An 18,076-nucleotide genomic window follows, 5' to 3' on the forward strand; every position below is an offset into this window, starting at 1 on the left:
GAGGGGGAATGCACGTTATGTGAATATCAGTCTCATCAGTTTTGGCTCAGAAGGGGGAATAATTTAAATCATTCAATTGGATTAAAAAAATTTAATAACCTTATAAAGAAATAGGAGGAGAAAAAGGACAAAAAAGGAGAGGGAAATTAGAAGGAAGGGCAAAAAAAAAAAAAAAACAAGAAAAAACTAAAAGAAGAGGTGAAGGAGTGATGAAATAAAGATAGTAGATAAGATGCATTATAAAAACACAAGAAAAGAAGGAGGTGTGATAGTGATGCAGTTTGAATGCTCTCAATTCCTTGTAGTCAAGAGGTTAGTGGAAATAAGAGAGTTATTAAATATCCCCTTTAAATTATCCACAGGTTCAGAGTGAAAGAATTCACTCATTTCCAAATTATTAGTTGCAAAATAAAAGTTTATTGTTGGATAGAAATCAGTTTACAAGGGACTGACTTCTATAGTGGCAGATTTTTATTTTAATGGAGTTTTTCTCAGTGGACAGGGTCCTAGCAAAGTGCATGGGACATCTGCAAAGACCTTAGTTGAGGGATTGGGTATCCTGGTGTGGTACTGGGACAGCCTGAGCTGATCAGATCAGGATTCCTCAATTGAATGAGAATTTAGAATTGGAGTTGATTTGTCAAGAAAATCACAGAAATTAATGGAAAAAATACAAGAAATGGTGGCTTAGCAATACAAAAACTAAAACTATAATATAAAGCAGCAGTCATCAAAAACATTTTATGTTGGCTAGAGTAGTGGATCAGTGGAATAGATTAGAAACACATGATAAAAATCAAGGTCTAAATCTAGTATTTGATAAACCCCCAAAGTCTAGCTTTTGGAATAAGAACTCAGTATTTGATAGAAATTACTAGGGAATCTGGAAAATAATGTCACAAACTCAGCATATACCAGGATTCTATACTGCATAACAAAATAAGGTCAAAACGGGTACATAATTTGGGTATAAATATGATAGCATAAATAAATTAGTAGAGCAGTGGGATAATTTTCCTATCAGATCTTTGGGAAAGGAAGGAATTTATGACCAAAGAAGAATTAGAAAACATTCTGAAAGGCAAAATAGACACAATTACATAATATTAAAAAATTTTTGCAAAAAACAAAACCAATAAGACCAAGGTTAAAAGGAAAGTACAAAGCTGGGGAAGAAAATCTTTACAGCCAGTGTTTCTGACAAAGTTCTCTTTTCTGAAATACATAAAGAATGGTATCAAATTTGTAAGAATAGACATTATTTCCCATTTGAAAATAGTCAAAGGTTAAGAACAGAATTATCAGATGACAAAATTAAAACCATTTATAGTCATGTGTAAAACCGCTCTTAATCACTTTTGATTAGAGATATCCAAATTAAAAACTCTGAGGCACCTCACATCTCTCAGATTGGCTAAGATGACAGGACAAGATAATGATAAATATTGGAGAGTATGTGGGAAAACTGGGACACGAATGCATTGTTGGTAGAGTTTTGAAATAATGCATCCATTCTGTAGAGCAATCTGGAATTGTGCCCAAAGGGCAATCAAACTGCATATACCCTGTGACCCAGCAGTACCATTATTGAGTTTGTATCCCAAGGAAATCATAAAAGAGGGAAAAGGACCTACATGTAGAAATATTTTTGTAGCAGCATTTCTTGTAGTTTCAAAGAATTGAAAAATAAGTAGATGCCCATCAATTTGGGAATGGTTGAACAAGCTGTGGTTATATAAAGGTATTGTTGTATAAAAATGATTATTAAGCTAATTTTAGAAAGGCTGGAAAGATTTACATGAACTGATGCTGAGCAAAACAAGCAGAACCAGAGTAAGAGTAAGAATGTTCAGTGATTAAATATGAAAGACTTGGTTCTTCTCAGTGGTTAACTGATCCAAAACAATCCCAATAGACTTTAAAAGAAAATGGCATCTACTGCCAGAAATAGAACTATGGAGATTAAATGTAAATCAATACATGGTATATTCACTTCTTTTTTCTGTTTTTTTTTTTTTCTCTCCCATGGTTTTTCATTTTGGCTCTGATTTTTCTCTCTCAACATGATTCATAAAGCAAAATATATTTTAAAAATAATTTTAATTATAAAAAAGGAATTATCAAGGGAAATTTCCCTAATGTCCTAGGTAAAACACCACTGAAAGAATCCACTGATCACCTGAAAGAGGCCCCAAAATGTAAACTCCAAGGAATATTACAATAAATTAACATATTTTACCCCTAATTCATTTAACCACTTAAAATTCTAATATTAATACTTTTAGGCATAAACTAAAAATTTGCCTTGTACAGGAAATATTGTTGATTAATGTATATTCATAGAATCAGTATCTATTTTCTGATACCTTCCTTGAACATATCTATGGAAAGGTTCTATCACTAATAAGCCATACTCTTAAATTGTACTTATAATTAAATCTGTTACAAATTATAACATTTTCTTTATTGAATTCATCACAGACATCCCATTGTCAATGAGATTATTAATATAATAATTTTTATTAAAATTGGATTAGGAATTTAAAAAGCTATTTGAGATTTTTAAATATAATTAATATGATAAAACATAATACTAGATTTTTGATGAATAGAACTTCACTGTTCCCCCTTAAATGCTTGCCACAACAATTTTATATATGTTACTAGAGGTCTACTATTTTACAAATAAAATAAGAAAAAGTGGGGATCAATTTTCACTTCACTAGCAAAAGGATTTAAAATATTTTGTTGGAAAAGGACATTTTAGGCAGTAGTAAGACACACTTAAAATTAAATATTGCTTTTTCTGCCTTTGTGATTTCTCATTTCTTCCATAAGGAAGGGTTTACATAACTCCTCTCCTTCTGATAGTGTATGTCTAGTAATTAAAAGTGCTTGATTACTCTTTGCTTTCCTGTAAGAAGTCATCTAATTTTCCTGCTTTCATCACTATTCAATTAGGAATCACCAGAATATCCATACTGTATTTCTCCTGTAGTAATGGATAAATTGATTTGAAAAAAATAATTTTATAAATGTAAGGTAAATTTATTATAATAAGCCTAGATCAGTAAGTTTTCAAATGGCCCAAGCTAGTAGACTAAAGTATTAAAAGTTCAACAAGCTTCTACAATTTAACTACCTGAATCAGAAAGTTGCAAAGTTTTCTAAGGGTCAAGTTGGAGGTGGGCATGTATGACATTATCTGCAGAAAATGTAGGATCATCTGAACTGCCTTTTAATCCTGCTCCTCTGTTCCCTGGTCTTATTATTAATTCTTTTTAATTTTTCATTTTTATTAGTTTGTATTAAGGGAAAGCTTTATGAATTTTGTAAAAAATGACTCTGCTCTTTTGCTGTTTGTTTTCTCAATCAATATATCTATATTCATTCATAAGTAATATGAATTGTTTACCCCACATTTAAGAATAAAAATCATATTTTCAAATATAATATTTAATATTATAAATGTTAAAGAGCTTTCATATGATTTGGTTAAACATATTAAAAATAATTTAAAAATCAGGATATCAATATTGCAGTTTTTTTTTTTCAGTAAAGCAGACAATAACAACAAAAACACTTTTTCCAGTTTCAAGATGGTAGACCTACAAAGGTAACTAAATCATTAACCAAAGATTAAACCCTATTGCTTTTAAATATGAAATGGAAATAGAAAAAATAGAGAAGATATGAATTTCAAGATTGTTGCTCATTATTTTTTAAATTATTCATTTGAATTGGTCAGTTTTACCTTTTTGTCCAGGGATGATACACCCAAAGCAAATCCACTACAAGAAGGCTTCTCTGCATAGCCAATTTGGGGTGGACAGGAATTATGACATTCCCATTGTTCTTCAATTTGTTTGTTATAAATATGTCTAAAATAGAAAATAAAACAAAATAGGTCTACATCAATCAAGATAAAAAGTATATGTAACAAGTAACTTTTGTGTATCTCAAATCTTAGATTTTTTTTGTTTTTATTGTAGTCTGTAAAGCAAAACTAATCATTCAATCTAGATGTAATAATACACTTGTCTTCAGGGTCACAGTATTATAGAATTATAGGCTTAGAACTCAAAAGGCTTATTTAGGACATTAACATTAACCTAAAACCCAAAAGATTACAATTGTCCAAGGTAACACATAACATGAGGGGCATGATCTTTCCCCAACACTCCAAGTTGAGCATCATTACCCCAGCAAACTGCCTCTCTGTGAATTCTAATGTTAACATTTATGATTCATTTTCATTAGCACTCATTTGAAGACATCTAAGACATAAGGTGATTTTCCTTAAAACTAGAACTTTAGGTCTCTTACAATCGAGAGATGTCAGCACATTAAAATAGAAACAAACAACATAAACCACTGCCAGTATAAATGTGATTATTATTAAATTATATAACTTCTGTGAAGGTCAAATAAAAGGTTGGAAAACCTTTAAAAACTATTAAAATATTAGCCATTATAATTATTACTTCTGAAAATTCTAATCTCAGAGTATGTGAGTCTATGTCATATCTCTTTTGCTTATGTCATAGTGAACTTCAATAACCTAAGTTTCCCATTTGCTCAATTTCTTCTTAGCATTATTAAGGATGAAACAGGTAAAGAGGGCTATCCATCTATCCTCTACAGATTGCCTGTTTGTCTGGGGCTATTCTGAAGCATGTGGCAGTTCTCAGAGCTGGACAGTTATTATATTATGCAACTATGAAAGCCCCATTCATTCTCAATTTTATGGAAGAAAATTATTTTAGATGCAAAACTACAAAAAACAATTAGAATTATATCAGCACTTACAGAGGATAACCATGCTGCTCAGCATATGTCTCAGCTGTCCATCCATCTATATCTTGGAGAGTGTAATCAGCATTATTTTGAAGAAGAAGAGTGACCAAGTCTATTGATTCCACACTGACAGCAATCATAAGGGCCGTTCTAGAATAACAAAGAAGCAATTCATTTGCAAAAAATTAAACTAGTCATATTTTCTGAAATGCTACAATAAAATGCTCATATTCTTTAATCTTAATACTTATGTGCAACACGAACACACAGTGATGGAGAGGAGTACTTTGATTGTTCAAGTGAAGCATTACAAATATCAAGGAAGATCAAACAAAGCTGGAAAAGGTAATTTTTTGATAGCACCAGTTGATTTGGAGAAAGATCATAAAGGCAGTTAATTAAGGTTCACTGGAAGCTGCCTTGTTTCCTTACACACCTGAAACTTTCGGGTCTCCTTGTTTGCCAGGGGCTACACTGAAGCATGTGACAATTCTCAGAGCTACAGACTCCCTTTTTCCCTGATTATACTGAGATATTTGGGTGTTCCAAGTGTCGGTATTTGTCTACTCCACCATATTGGTTATCAGTTTCTTCCTGTGGCTGCTGAGTTGGGGCTTGCTGCTCTGCTGGCTTGCTTCCTGACTTGGGATTGGAATCCCCTCTTACCTGAAACATTTCTTCCTAATTTTCCAAATTTCTTGGGCTCAAAGATTATTTCTCCTGTCTTTTTGATAATTGTACAGTGCCCAGATTTGTTTTGGAAACTATTTTATGTTTCTATGGAGGTGAATATGGAGGAGTTACATTGATTTCCTGCTTATGGCAGAAAAACAAAAGAGTTAGTAACCTTAATTGTGAATGTGAATGAAATGAATTCTCTCATAAAATGTCTCAATAGACAGGGGGATGAGTGTGTGTGTGTATGTGTAGCCCAGCACAGATGCCTGCAGGGAGCCCCAGGTCAGAGAGGCGCCATCCACAGGGAATCCAGTGGGAAGTTCTTAGACAAAATACAGCAGTTTGGGCCTCTCTGTTCTGGTTTTAAAGTCAGTGGATTAGCAAATGAACTGTGATAACTTAAACACAACCACACAAGTAGTGAACCTTGGGGCAGTGCACCCTTTACCCTGGAAAAAGAGTCCTATTCTAAAGAGTTTAAAGCCAAGTAATAAGCTAGGAAAACGATCAGACAGCAAAAGAGTTTCTGACCATAAAAGATAAAATGGTGACAAGGAGGATCAAAACACATACTCAGAAGAAGATAACAATCAAAACCTCTACATCCAAAGCCTCCAAGAAAAATTGAAATTGGGGGATTTTTAAAGGGATTTTTAAAATTGATTAAGAGAAAGAGAAGAAAATTAGGGAAAAGAAAAGAGTGGTACAAAAGGAAATGCAAAGGAAAATATAAAATACAAAAAGCTTATGAGCATAAGAAATACAAAAAGCTAACAAGGAGAAGAATGCTTAAAAAGGAATGATGACCAATTGAAAAAAAGGCACAAAATCTTATCCAAAAAAATAATTCCTTAAAAATTGGAAGTGAGAATATGGAAGCTAATGACTTCATGAGAAATCCAGATACAATAAAACAAAACAAAAGGAAAAAAAGGAAAAATGTGAATTCTCTCTTTGGAAGAACACTGATCTGGAAAATTAGGTCCAGGAAAGATAATTTAAATATTACAGTACATGAAAATCATGATCAAAAAATACAACCTGGACACCATCTTTCAAGAGGTTATCAAGGAAAACTGTTCTGTTTGAACCAGAGTATAAAACCAAAATAATAAGAATTGGCTAATAACTTCCTGAAAGAGATTCCCCAAATGAAAACTCACAGAAATATTGTGATGACCACATATTTTAAAACCAGCTGGAGTCAGGAATGCAGGTTAAGGGAAAATCCTTAATGAAGAGGGATGGCCATAGGAATGTGTGCAGCTGTGACATGAACCCAGCCAGCAGCCAGCCTCTCTTCCTCTCTCTCTCCACCCACCCAAATCATCCTTATGTCATTTCCTATACAACACATCAAAACTTGCACAAAGAGTAGGTGAGGCCATTCTTTCTCCAAGCATACATTAATAGAGTATAGTCCAATTGCTATCTAGCCTCACGTGCTTGCTTGGGACCTCAGTGCATCAACTTGAGCTTCAGCCCATTACAAAATATTATAGTCAGATTCTGAACTCCCATTTTTTGTCAAGGAGAAAATACTGTCAGCATACAGGAAGAAACAATTTAATTATAGTGATGTCACAGTTAGGATAATGCAAGATTTAGCAGCTTCTTTATTAAAGGCCAGAGGACTTGGAATATGATATTATGGAAAACAATAGAGAGGTGATTACAACCAACTATCACTTACTCAGCAAAACTGAGTATAATCCTTCACAGGAAAAGGTAGTCTTAAAATAAAATAGAGGATTTTAAAATATTTGTGATGTAACAACCAGAGCTGAATGGAAAATCTGATTTTCAAATATAGGACTCTGGAGAAGCATAAGGAGGTGATCAGGAAAGTGATATCATAAGGGCCTTAATAAATAAGGTTTATCTATTTACATTACTACATGGGAGGATGATACTTGTAACTCATTAGAACTTTGTCATTATTATGGCAGTTAGAGGAGCATATATAGGCAGAGGGCACAGGTTGAGTGTAACATATCCCTTTATGTTGCATTGCCCAGATTCAGAGAAAAAAGTAAATTGGTTAAATAAGAACATTTTAGAAAAAGAAATAGAACATGCTATTAATCAACTCCCTAAGAAAAAATCCTCAGGACCAGATGGATTTGCATGTGAATTCTACCAAACATTTAAAGAAAAATTAACTCCAATGCTATGTAAATATTTGAAAACACAGGGAATGAAGGAGTCCTACCAAATTTCTTTTATGACACAGACATGATACTGATACCTAAACCAGGTAGGATGAAAACAGAAAAGGAAAATTGTAGACCAATCTCCCTAATGAACATTGATACAAAAATCTTAAAATATTAGGAAAAAAAATTACAGAAATTACAGAAAATCATCTCCAGAATAATACACCATGACTAAGTAGGATTTATACCAGGAATGCAGGGCTGGTTGAATATTAGGAAAATTATTAATATAATTGACTATATCAATAACCAGATTAGCAAAAAATATATGATCATCCCAATAGATGCAGAAAAAGCATTTAATATAATCCAACACTCATTCCTATTAAAAACACTAGAGAATATAAGAATAAATTGACTTTTCCTTAAAATAGTCAGTAGTATCTATTTAAAACCATCAGTAAGCATCATATGTAATGGTGATAAACTGAAACCATTCCCAATAAAATCAGGAGTGAAACAAAGTTGCCCACTATCATTATTATTATTCCATATTGTGTTAGAAATGCTAGCTTCAGCAATAAGAGATGAAAAAAAGATTTAGGAATTAGAGTAGGTAATGAGGAAACCAAATCACTCTTTGCAGACAATATGATGATATACTTAGAGAACCCCAGAGATTCTACTAAAAAGCTATTAGAAATAATCCACAACTTTAGCAAAGCTGCAGGATACAAAATAAATCCACATAAATCATCAGCATTCTTATACATCACTAGCAAAATCCAACAACAAGAGATTCAAAGAGAAATTCCATTTAAAACAACTCCTGATAATATAAAATATTTGGTAATCTATCTGCCAAGGGAAAGTCAGGAACTATATGAGCAAAACTACAAAACACTTTCCACACAAAGTCAGATCTAAACAATTTGAAAAATATTAAGTGCTCTTGGATTTGAGCATAATAAAGATGACTGTACTACTTAAAGTAATCTATACCAATCAGACTCCCAAGAAACTATTTTAATGACCTAGAAAAAATAACAAAATCTATCTGGAAGAACAAAAGGTCATGACTTTTAAGGGAACTAATGAAAAAAAAATCAAATGAAGGTGGCCTAGCTGTGCCTGATGTAAAACTATATTATAAAATAGCAGTCACCAAAATCATTTGGTATTGGCTAAGACATAGACTAGTTGATCAATGAAATAGGTTAGCTTCACAGAACAAAATACTCATTACTTATAGCAATCTAGTGTTTGACAAACCCAGACACCACAACTTTTGGGATAAGAATGCACTATTTGACAAAAACTGATGAGAAAATTAGAAATTAGTATGGCATAAACGAGCCATTGACACACACTTAACACTGTACATCAAAGATAAGGTCAAAATGGGTTCATACTCTAGGTATAAAGAATAAGCTTATAATTAATTAGAAGAACATAGGATAGTTTACCTCTCAAACCTGCAAAGGAGATAGGAATTTGTGACCAAAGAAGAACTAGAGATCATTTTGATCACAAAATAGAAAATGTTGATTATATCAAGTTAAAAAGCTTTTGTACAAAAAAAAAACTAATGCAGACAAGATTAGAAGGGAAGCAATAAACTGGGAAAACATCTTTACAGCTAAAGGTTATGATAAAGGCCTCATTTCTAAAATATATAGTCATTTCTAAAATAAATTAGTCAATTCATAAGAAATCAAGCCATTCTCCTATTGATAAATGGTCAAAGGATATGAATAGACAATTTTCAGATGATGAAATTGAAACTATTTCTACCCATATGAAAAGGTGTTCCAAATCATTATTAATTAGAGAAATGCAAATTAAGACAATTCTGAGATACCACAACACACCTCCCACATTGGCTAAGATGACAGGAAAAGATAATGACAAATGTTGGAGGGGATATAGGGAAACTGGGACACTGATGTATTATTGGTGGAATTGTGAATGCATTTAATCATTCTGGAGAGCAATTTGGAACTATGCTCAAAAAGTTATCAAAATGTGCATACCCTTTGATCCAGCAGTGTTAGTACTGGACTTATAACTCAAAGAGATATTAAAGATTATATATATATATATATATACATATATATATATATATATATATGTGTGTGTGTATGTATATATATAGTGCAAAAATATTTGTGGCAGTCCTTTTTGTACTGACTAAAAACTGGAAATTGAATGAATGCCCATCAATTGGAGAATGGTTGAGTAAATTGTGATATATGAATGTTATGGAACATTATTGTTCTGTAAGAAATGACCAGTAGGATGAATATAGAGGGGCTTGGAGAGATTTACATGAACTGATGCTAAGTGAAATGAGCAGAACCAGATTTATTATACACTTCAACAACTAAACTATATGAGGATCAATTCTGATGGATGTGGCTCTCTTCAACAATGAGAGGATCCAAATCAGTTCCAATTGATCATTAATGAATAGAAACAACTATACCCAGTGAAAACACTGGGAAATGAGGGTGGACCACAACATAACATTTGCATTCTTTCTGGCATTGTTTGCTTGCATTTTTGTTTTTCTTCCCAGGTTATTTTTTCTTCTTCTTCTAAATCTGAATTTTCTTGTATAGCAAGACAACTGTATAAATATGTATACAACTATTGTATTTAATATATACTTCAACATATTTAACATGTATGGGACTACCTGCCATCTAGGGGAGGGGGTGGAGGGAAGGAGGGAAAAGTTGGAACAGAAGTTTTTGCAAGGGTAAGTGTTAAAAATTTAGCCATTCATATGTTCTGTCAATAAAAAGCTATAATAAAAAAAAAACCACTATGTGGACAAAGTAGCTCTTCTCAGCAACACAAATAGAACAAACAAATCCAAAACAAATAGAACAAACTCAGGAAGGAAAACGCTATTCACATCCAGATAAAGAACAGATGGACTCTGGAGACTGGAGCATACTTTTTGCACTTACTTCATTCTTTGTAAAGTTTTTTTTTTCCTTTTGATCTATTTCTTTGAAAACTAATGTGACTAATGTGAAAATAAGTTTTCCATGATAATAGAACATTAATAATAACCTAAATCATCTTGCAAGGAAGGAGAAAAATTTGAAACTCAATCTTGTAAAAGTGAATGCTAAAATTTTCTTGACATGCAATTGGTAAAACATAAAATGCTATTAAAAATAAAGTTAATATAGTCAGAATAAGTCTCAAAAATACATTATAAACATCTTTTGAAATTTCAGCTCAATAAAAATCAGATCTATTAAAACTTAAATATTTGTACATTTTATTTCACTGTCTTTCTCATTCTTTTGGAATCTTCCTTTCTTTCAAATACTTTAAAATTATTCTGAAGTATCATTTGTACTTTTTTGGTGCTTTCTTTGTCATGGATTTTTTTTCTGTAAGCTATCTAGTTCTGATCTAGCCACTTTTCCTGAAATTTTGAACCTCCCTTGCCTCACAGAGAACATGAGATACTGAGCTGCATAAATTCACATGTCTTGCTACTACTGGTTAAATGAAAATAAAAATAGTGATTGTTCTATTCAATTTCATATTTATTCAATGTCACTCAGTTTCATAGACAAATGCTCGTAAGATGATCTATTTTTTATGTAAATCAATGTACAGGATTGTTTTCTCCTTAATAGTTTTTTATTTTTGTTGTGATGTAATGCTAGTCTTCATCTTTTATCTTCAGATTTTTTTCACAAATTATGTTGTATGCTAACCTTCAGTTAATCTTAGCCATAATATTTCTCTTTTTAACAGAGATGTTTGCCTACTGATACAGTTTTTGGCTTTCTCTTTGGGACAAAGTATTTAATATTAAATTAATACAAAGTTTAGTATTTGATTGAATTTCCCATTTTGGAGACGTGATGACTTATTCAATCACAAAAGATTATAACTGTTATAATCACTGTCTCTTTCATTTTTAGGCTCTCTCCTCATTTGCATTAATTTTTTGCTTTAACTCTGGCCAGCCATGATCTGAATGACCATAATCAACTAATTCTGAAATTATTCCAACAATAGTAAACAGTCATTTGTGTCTGTTAGAATAATGTCAGTTTTGTGTTTGGATGTGGGTGGTAGTTGTTGTTGAATATTTTTTTTTGTTTTTGGTAATATCAAAATGTTTTCTTTTAAACAAATGTTAAAATCATACAAAATCCAACAACACATTCCATCCAAAGGTGTACTTTTTTCAATAATATTAGTATTAAGCTAGATGTAAATAATTGAGGTATATGCTCATATAAGATGTTTGCCAGTATCTGTAGGATGCTCTACACAGTGTCCAACTAGAATAGATTGTATATGGTAGAAATGATTTCCAAATGCTTCTGCATCAAACCTTGGAGGAACATGAAAAAGGCCCACATTCAGTAAAAAGAGATTGGTCAAAGATTCCACACTGAAAAAGTTGATCAAAAATAACTATTTTTCAGATTTTGTGTAGTTTAATGGGCAGCTCCATCTAATTGGTTTATCTATATTTCTGTAAAAGTGTATGTATGTGTAGACATACATGCATACACCAAACCCTCCATGGACATTGAACAACAACAATGCACTAGTCTCAAAAGTGTTGGGGAAAGGAGATCCAATTGGAACTCATTTAAGAAGCTACACAACACTTCTATTTAACACACCACCACAAAAACTCATTTTATAAACACCAATATGCTTTCAGGAATGATATTTGGCCACAGTAAAAATCTCAAACCCAAACATATGATCTCAGAAGAAACAAAATTGTACATAATCCTAAAGATCCATGGACATATGTGTGGTGAATATAAGTAGGTGCAGGCAATAATGATTTTGGATGTAGTAAGTGATGTCAAAAACATGCATGGATAAATGAAGTGGGCTGATCTTGTATTGAAAATAAAAGTATTAAATATTAAAATATTAAAAGAACCTCAATATTAAAAGAACCAAGGGAACAATTCAGTGTGTTTCCTGGATTCTTTATGAAGAATGACAAAAGCTCTATAAAAGGATATTGGATAGGAGAATGAAAATAAGAATCAGTGTCATGAGTATTCATAATAAGAGCAAGGGTCCATCAAAGTATTTCATATATCATGCTTTTATTTATTTGCATTTGTCAATGTGCCTATTCTTAAGAGAAACAAGCAAAAAGGAGCAGAAAATACATGCTGCAATCCTCATGGGTGACATTAAGATTATTTCATAAAGAGAATCAACTGACTCATGAGATTTCATGGGATAATCTTAATTTAAAATCAATAAAGAAATCGCAAATAATCATAACCAATACAGAACTATTAGTAATCCCAAGTGGAGTGTTTTCTCTTGCCGAATCATGAGTTTTTCTTTTCATAGCTAATATTTGTTGACATTTTTCATCCCTTTGCAATGACATTCATTTTCAATTACTGTTGTTCACTAAGCGTTCCATGATTTAATCTTTTTTCCTCTGGAAATGTTGCTTTAAAAAAATAAGCTTTAATGACTATACCTTTTATAATTATCCAAGGCATTCACATTTGCTCCATTCTTTAAGAGAATATCTGCCATTTTGATGTTATTTCTTATAATTGCGAGCAAAAGTGGTGTGAGGTCTTCCTGCAAAGTCAAAATAAAGATAGTATTATATTAATCAAGCGTTCTCTATATATGTGAATTCAGTTTATGACATTTTGTCAACATCTTGTGAATTTGTTAATGACATGTTAAGGAAGTATGGCACAATGGACCATTGGAGTTAGAAGACCAGAGCATAAATCCTGTATTCATTAGTTAATTCCTATGTGATCATAAAGCAAATTATTTCACCTCTCTTGCACCTAAATTTTCTTACATGTAAAATGATACAATGAAAGTAGATAACTCTTGGATTCCTTCTAGTTATTAATATGGAATAAGAAGATAAAAATCCAGAATTTGTAAGAGACCATTTCATATTATTCTATAGGTGTCTTCCTTTCTTGCCATTTTCATTTTATAATCAATTGTTGTGCAACTGCAGCCAAACTATTTTCTCAGAACTCTCCTAAAATGAAGTTATATCCTGGCTGGGTTTAAGGTTGACTAGTTATCTTTGCCCATCCCTTTGGGGTGTATAAACTCACTCAAAGCAACCACAACAAACCAATTACCCAACAAATTGTTAAACCACAACAAATAATTTAAAAATATCTGTCCTTGAGAGGTTTAAACCTGGAAGAAAGTCATTCACCTAGCATTTTCCCTCTCTTACCAATCTTCCTAATATTCCTATTAAATAATATTAATAATATGTTATTTGTTTTTTTCTCTTTCAAACCATAACTCAAAAAAAATCAGGAATCATTCAGTAGTTCTAGAGACAAAATAATTTTAAATGTGTAGTCATTAGGATAAAGAAACATATACTTAAGAATTTGTTCCTGTGAAAATTCTGTCTCAATGTAGTTATACCTAATAGGAACAAATTACAAAAATTTTTCCTAAAAAATTATGACATTTTCATGTCAAATTCATACTGTAAATGTTTAATTGTAGGAAAGCATTGTGGACAATATCTGGTGGAACTATTGCATTCTGGAGAACAGACCTAATATATCCTGCAAAGAAGATTCTGGAGAGACAGATGTGATGAAATAGCTAGCTAGCTAGCTTCAAAGTCAGTAAGACAAATTCAGGGCTTGTTGCTGACACACATATAGTGACTCCCTGTAGTGCTCTAGAACTTTCCCTAACACAGGGTTTCCTGACTTTTTTGTGTCATGGACCCCATTCCAGAATAATGTTTTTAAATACCTGAAATACGTAGAAAACAAACAAAACCAATTACATTGAAATATTATGAGTCCTTTTAAAATTAATGGATACCAGCTAAAGAATCCGTGCTCTTAAGAATAAAAAACAGAGCAAGCACTGGTCTAAATTGGTAGAGGGAATTTTTTTTAGGAATGAATGTGAATGTGAATAAATGTGAATTCATGTGAAAGAAATCTCTTCCAGTGTCATGTTTATTCATCACCTTCCTCACCCCTCCATTCTGCATTAGAAAATTCAGAAAGCTAATGAACATTGAGAACAGAATGATTTTGTTATTTCTATTAAAGAAATGTTTCCATGAATAAATGAATAACAAAATATATGAATTGTACACTGATTCTTTAGCTGATAATCTACTTTATTATACAAGAGGCTAGCTTCTACCTGGTTTTTTGCTTCAATATCAATGTTGTGCTTGATCAGTTTTTCTGCCATGAATTTGCTCTGACCAGAGGCAATATGGTGAAGTGCATTGTTGTTCTTGTTATCCTTAAGATTAGGGTCTGCACCATGTTCCAGCAGGATTGTTGCACACTCCTCCTGCTGACACTCTATTGCCTGTCAGTATAATAAATACAAAGAAATAATAATGTAATATAAAATTTAGTATATTCCCCTATCATTAGTGATATTTAAAATAAGTTAGTAAAGCCTATTAACTTATTTACTAACTTTAAATTTTCTTAATCAAATCAAGAAATCAAAATGCATTTCATTGAACAGCATGGTTAATTAATGCATACCTTCATTAAAGGTGTTCGACTGTCATTATCTAACAAGTTTAGTTCACATTTTCTCTCTATTAAGAGAGACACAACATCTGGATATCCATTAGCACAAGCCAAGTGAAGAGGTGTTCTACAGAAATGAGAAAGTAGTGTGATTATTTGATAATGCACTACAACAATCAAAACTGTACCATTCTTAGCCTAATTTTAATTATAACATGCATTATTATTCGTATGCCTAAACGGTAAATCACTTCCAAAATAAATGACTACTCTTGTCACCTAAAGAAATACAAAACTAATATGATAGACAAAATCAACCGGGAGCAGGAAGAATATATGCAGTAGGTAGAGTTAGATTTTACTACAGATTGGCATGTGAACTTTGCTCAGTTTCTGACCTCAGCTTATTCACTTCTCCTGAGGCAATGGTGCTATAAGTTCAAGAGATCTGTCAGTCTCAGCCTCCCTGTTAACTGGGATTACAGATGTGCTTCACCCTGCCTGGTTGTCAAGTCTAATAACAGCTTTTCCCAATAAGAATATCCATCCACAATTGAAAAATACTTAGCAAAGCAGCTGCCTCAGGGAAAAAAAAAAGAACCTTACATATTTGTGTATTTGTACAAGGTACAAATACATGGCCACATGTGTGTGCATTCTGCATTAAGGCTTACTGAAATGCATCAGGGTACAGTTGAAGTGGCTCTGTGTTGCTACAGGCTATTCCAGCACTGTAAACATTTTGGTAGTTCTACCGTGCTAGAAAGGTTTGCAATAAGGGCCTGATATGTCTGCTGTCCATGGACCAACCTAACTAATGTCAAAAATATCACCAGTTTGGTCAAAGGAGGATGAATTGTTTTTTATTGATAGTTTATTTCAAAGTCCATCTTTGTGGTTTAGTTTATTTCAGTCCTGTTTGACTTTCATCTCATGTCGGGTTTTCTTGGTAAAAATATTGTAGTGGTTTGCCTTTTCCTTCTCTACCTCATTTTACAGATGAGGAAAGGAGAGAAAAAAGATTGAGTGACTTGCCCAGAGACATATTGCGAGTATCTGAAAACAAACTTGAATTCACAAAGATGAGTCTTCCTGATTCCAAAGCCCAGCATTCTATCTACCAAGTTGTAAAAAGGTAATGTTATGTATTGATGGAGAAAATATCCATTACATCAAAATCATGTACTATATAAGGAATGTGTATATAAATATTTGTATATGTATATTAATGACTAGTTAAATTAGAAAATAAGCAAAACAAAAAAAAAAATACAATCAAACTTTTACATCTCTCAAAAATTAACTGTTAATTTAAAAAGTTTAATTAGAAAAAGAGGAGATGAGATGAAGCCTTTTATTATTGAGATTATGAAGGAAACCTTAAACATGAGATTCATTAATTCAGTTTACACTACTAATTTTATCTTTCTTAATCCAGCTGTCCCCCTTACTTATCATCTATGATATATAGGCAGGCTTTTTTGCTCAGAAGAGGAATAAGCAAAATTAATGGAAGACAGGGTAAAGGGATAATATTCTTTGGAAAGATTTTGCAGAAATCAGGGAGAATTTTAAAAGGAGTTTATTTATGTTTATGAAATTGTTTAAATTGGAAAATAACTTATGACTACTGAAAGAAAGAAAACAAAGCAGCATCAATTGCTCGTATTAGGGAAAATATGGTGTAAAAACAAGATTCATGGTAAACCACCATGCTGATACCAGGCACCAGGTTACTGGGGCAACTTGGTTGCTATGAATTTTAGGAGAGAAAATAAACAAAAAAGTAAAGGGAAGAGAAAATCAGTTTTCAATGAATTCACCAAGTAGCTGATGCTTACAGATTCAATGTTAATCATTTTGAGTTTGTCTATATATTAAATATAGGTAAACTTAAAACTGGTAGATAACAAGAGTGATGCTCTATTTAGATTCAATTGGCAAGGGTTCTCTGATTACATTTAGAATTATCTTAGCCTTGAAATGGGACTAACATTTTCTTTAAACTGTCATACTGAATGGCTATAGGATTTTCATTTTTCTTTAGTTTTAGAAAATATTTGTATTTTAAACTAATGTTTACCTACACTTGTTTTTATTATCATCACTATAATTTAAATGAATAAATATATCAAAAAACTACACACACACATTTATTTATTTTTGTACTCTGAACCTAATTAAACTGCAAATTGGCCAGTCCACAAGAGGAAGGTCAGTAAGGATAGTTAGCCAACTATGAAAGCCTTTGGCTTCAGTCATTTCAGTGAACCCATATCTTAGTTTCCCTAACCAATAGGGTTTTCTCATTTTGCTTTTGTAAAAGTTAAGCCAGGCACACTGATGTATGGCTCTATATGCTCAAGTACCATGCCAATGCCTTTATTTCTTGGCTTTTAGGATAAGGAAAAATATTAAGCTTGTCATTTTTAATTTTGAAATCTAATAAATGACTGATGTTGGAAATATGAAAAAATAAGTCTATCTTAGGTCAAGATTTTATTGTTTCTAAGAACATGTTTTGGGGGGGGAGGATTCTGGGAAGATGGTAGAGCAGTTTGGTATATTTCAAGCTCTCCAGATTTCCTTTGCAAATAGAATAACTTTTTGCACCTGGGAGAACACAGCCTGGTGAAAAACCAAGAAGACTTGGGATAGAACAAGGGTCTCCTGATACTAGAAACAAAATCTGAAGAAAGACCCCAGGCTGGGATTAACCTGTCTGAAATGCAAACACTTCATATAAAAGTTCAATTGGCCAAATGCAAAAGAAGATAAAATGACTAAAAATTACTAAATCACTAAAAATTAGAATTGAACAAATAAAAATGAATGAATCAATGTGACTTCAAGAATCAGTCAAACAAAACCAAAAAAAAAATTAAAAATATAAAAACCACATAA

General features: G+C 32.2%; 1 protein-coding gene across 1 annotated transcript in view; it reads right to left on the reverse strand.

Moving 5' to 3' along the window:
• LOC116419497 (coiled-coil domain-containing protein 144A-like) overlaps positions 1 to 18,076 on the reverse strand; it is a 75,680-nt gene that overhangs the window by 45,370 nt on the left and 12,234 nt on the right. Inside the window, exons 2-6 of the mRNA XM_031940142.1 lie at positions 15,185 to 15,299; positions 14,774 to 14,999; positions 13,138 to 13,258; positions 4,810 to 4,947; positions 3,755 to 3,881 (exon numbers count right to left, since the gene is read on the reverse strand). Of these exons, the coding sequence (XP_031796002.1) occupies positions 3,755 to 3,881; positions 4,810 to 4,947; positions 13,138 to 13,258; positions 14,774 to 14,999; positions 15,185 to 15,299 (727 nt within the window). The remainder of the gene's footprint in view (positions 1 to 3,754; positions 3,882 to 4,809; positions 4,948 to 13,137; positions 13,259 to 14,773; positions 15,000 to 15,184; positions 15,300 to 18,076) is intronic.

This window comes from Sarcophilus harrisii, chromosome 5, assembly GCF_902635505.1.
Source record: "Sarcophilus harrisii chromosome 5, mSarHar1.11, whole genome shotgun sequence".
NCBI lineage: Eukaryota > Metazoa > Chordata > Mammalia > Dasyuromorphia > Dasyuridae > Sarcophilus > Sarcophilus harrisii.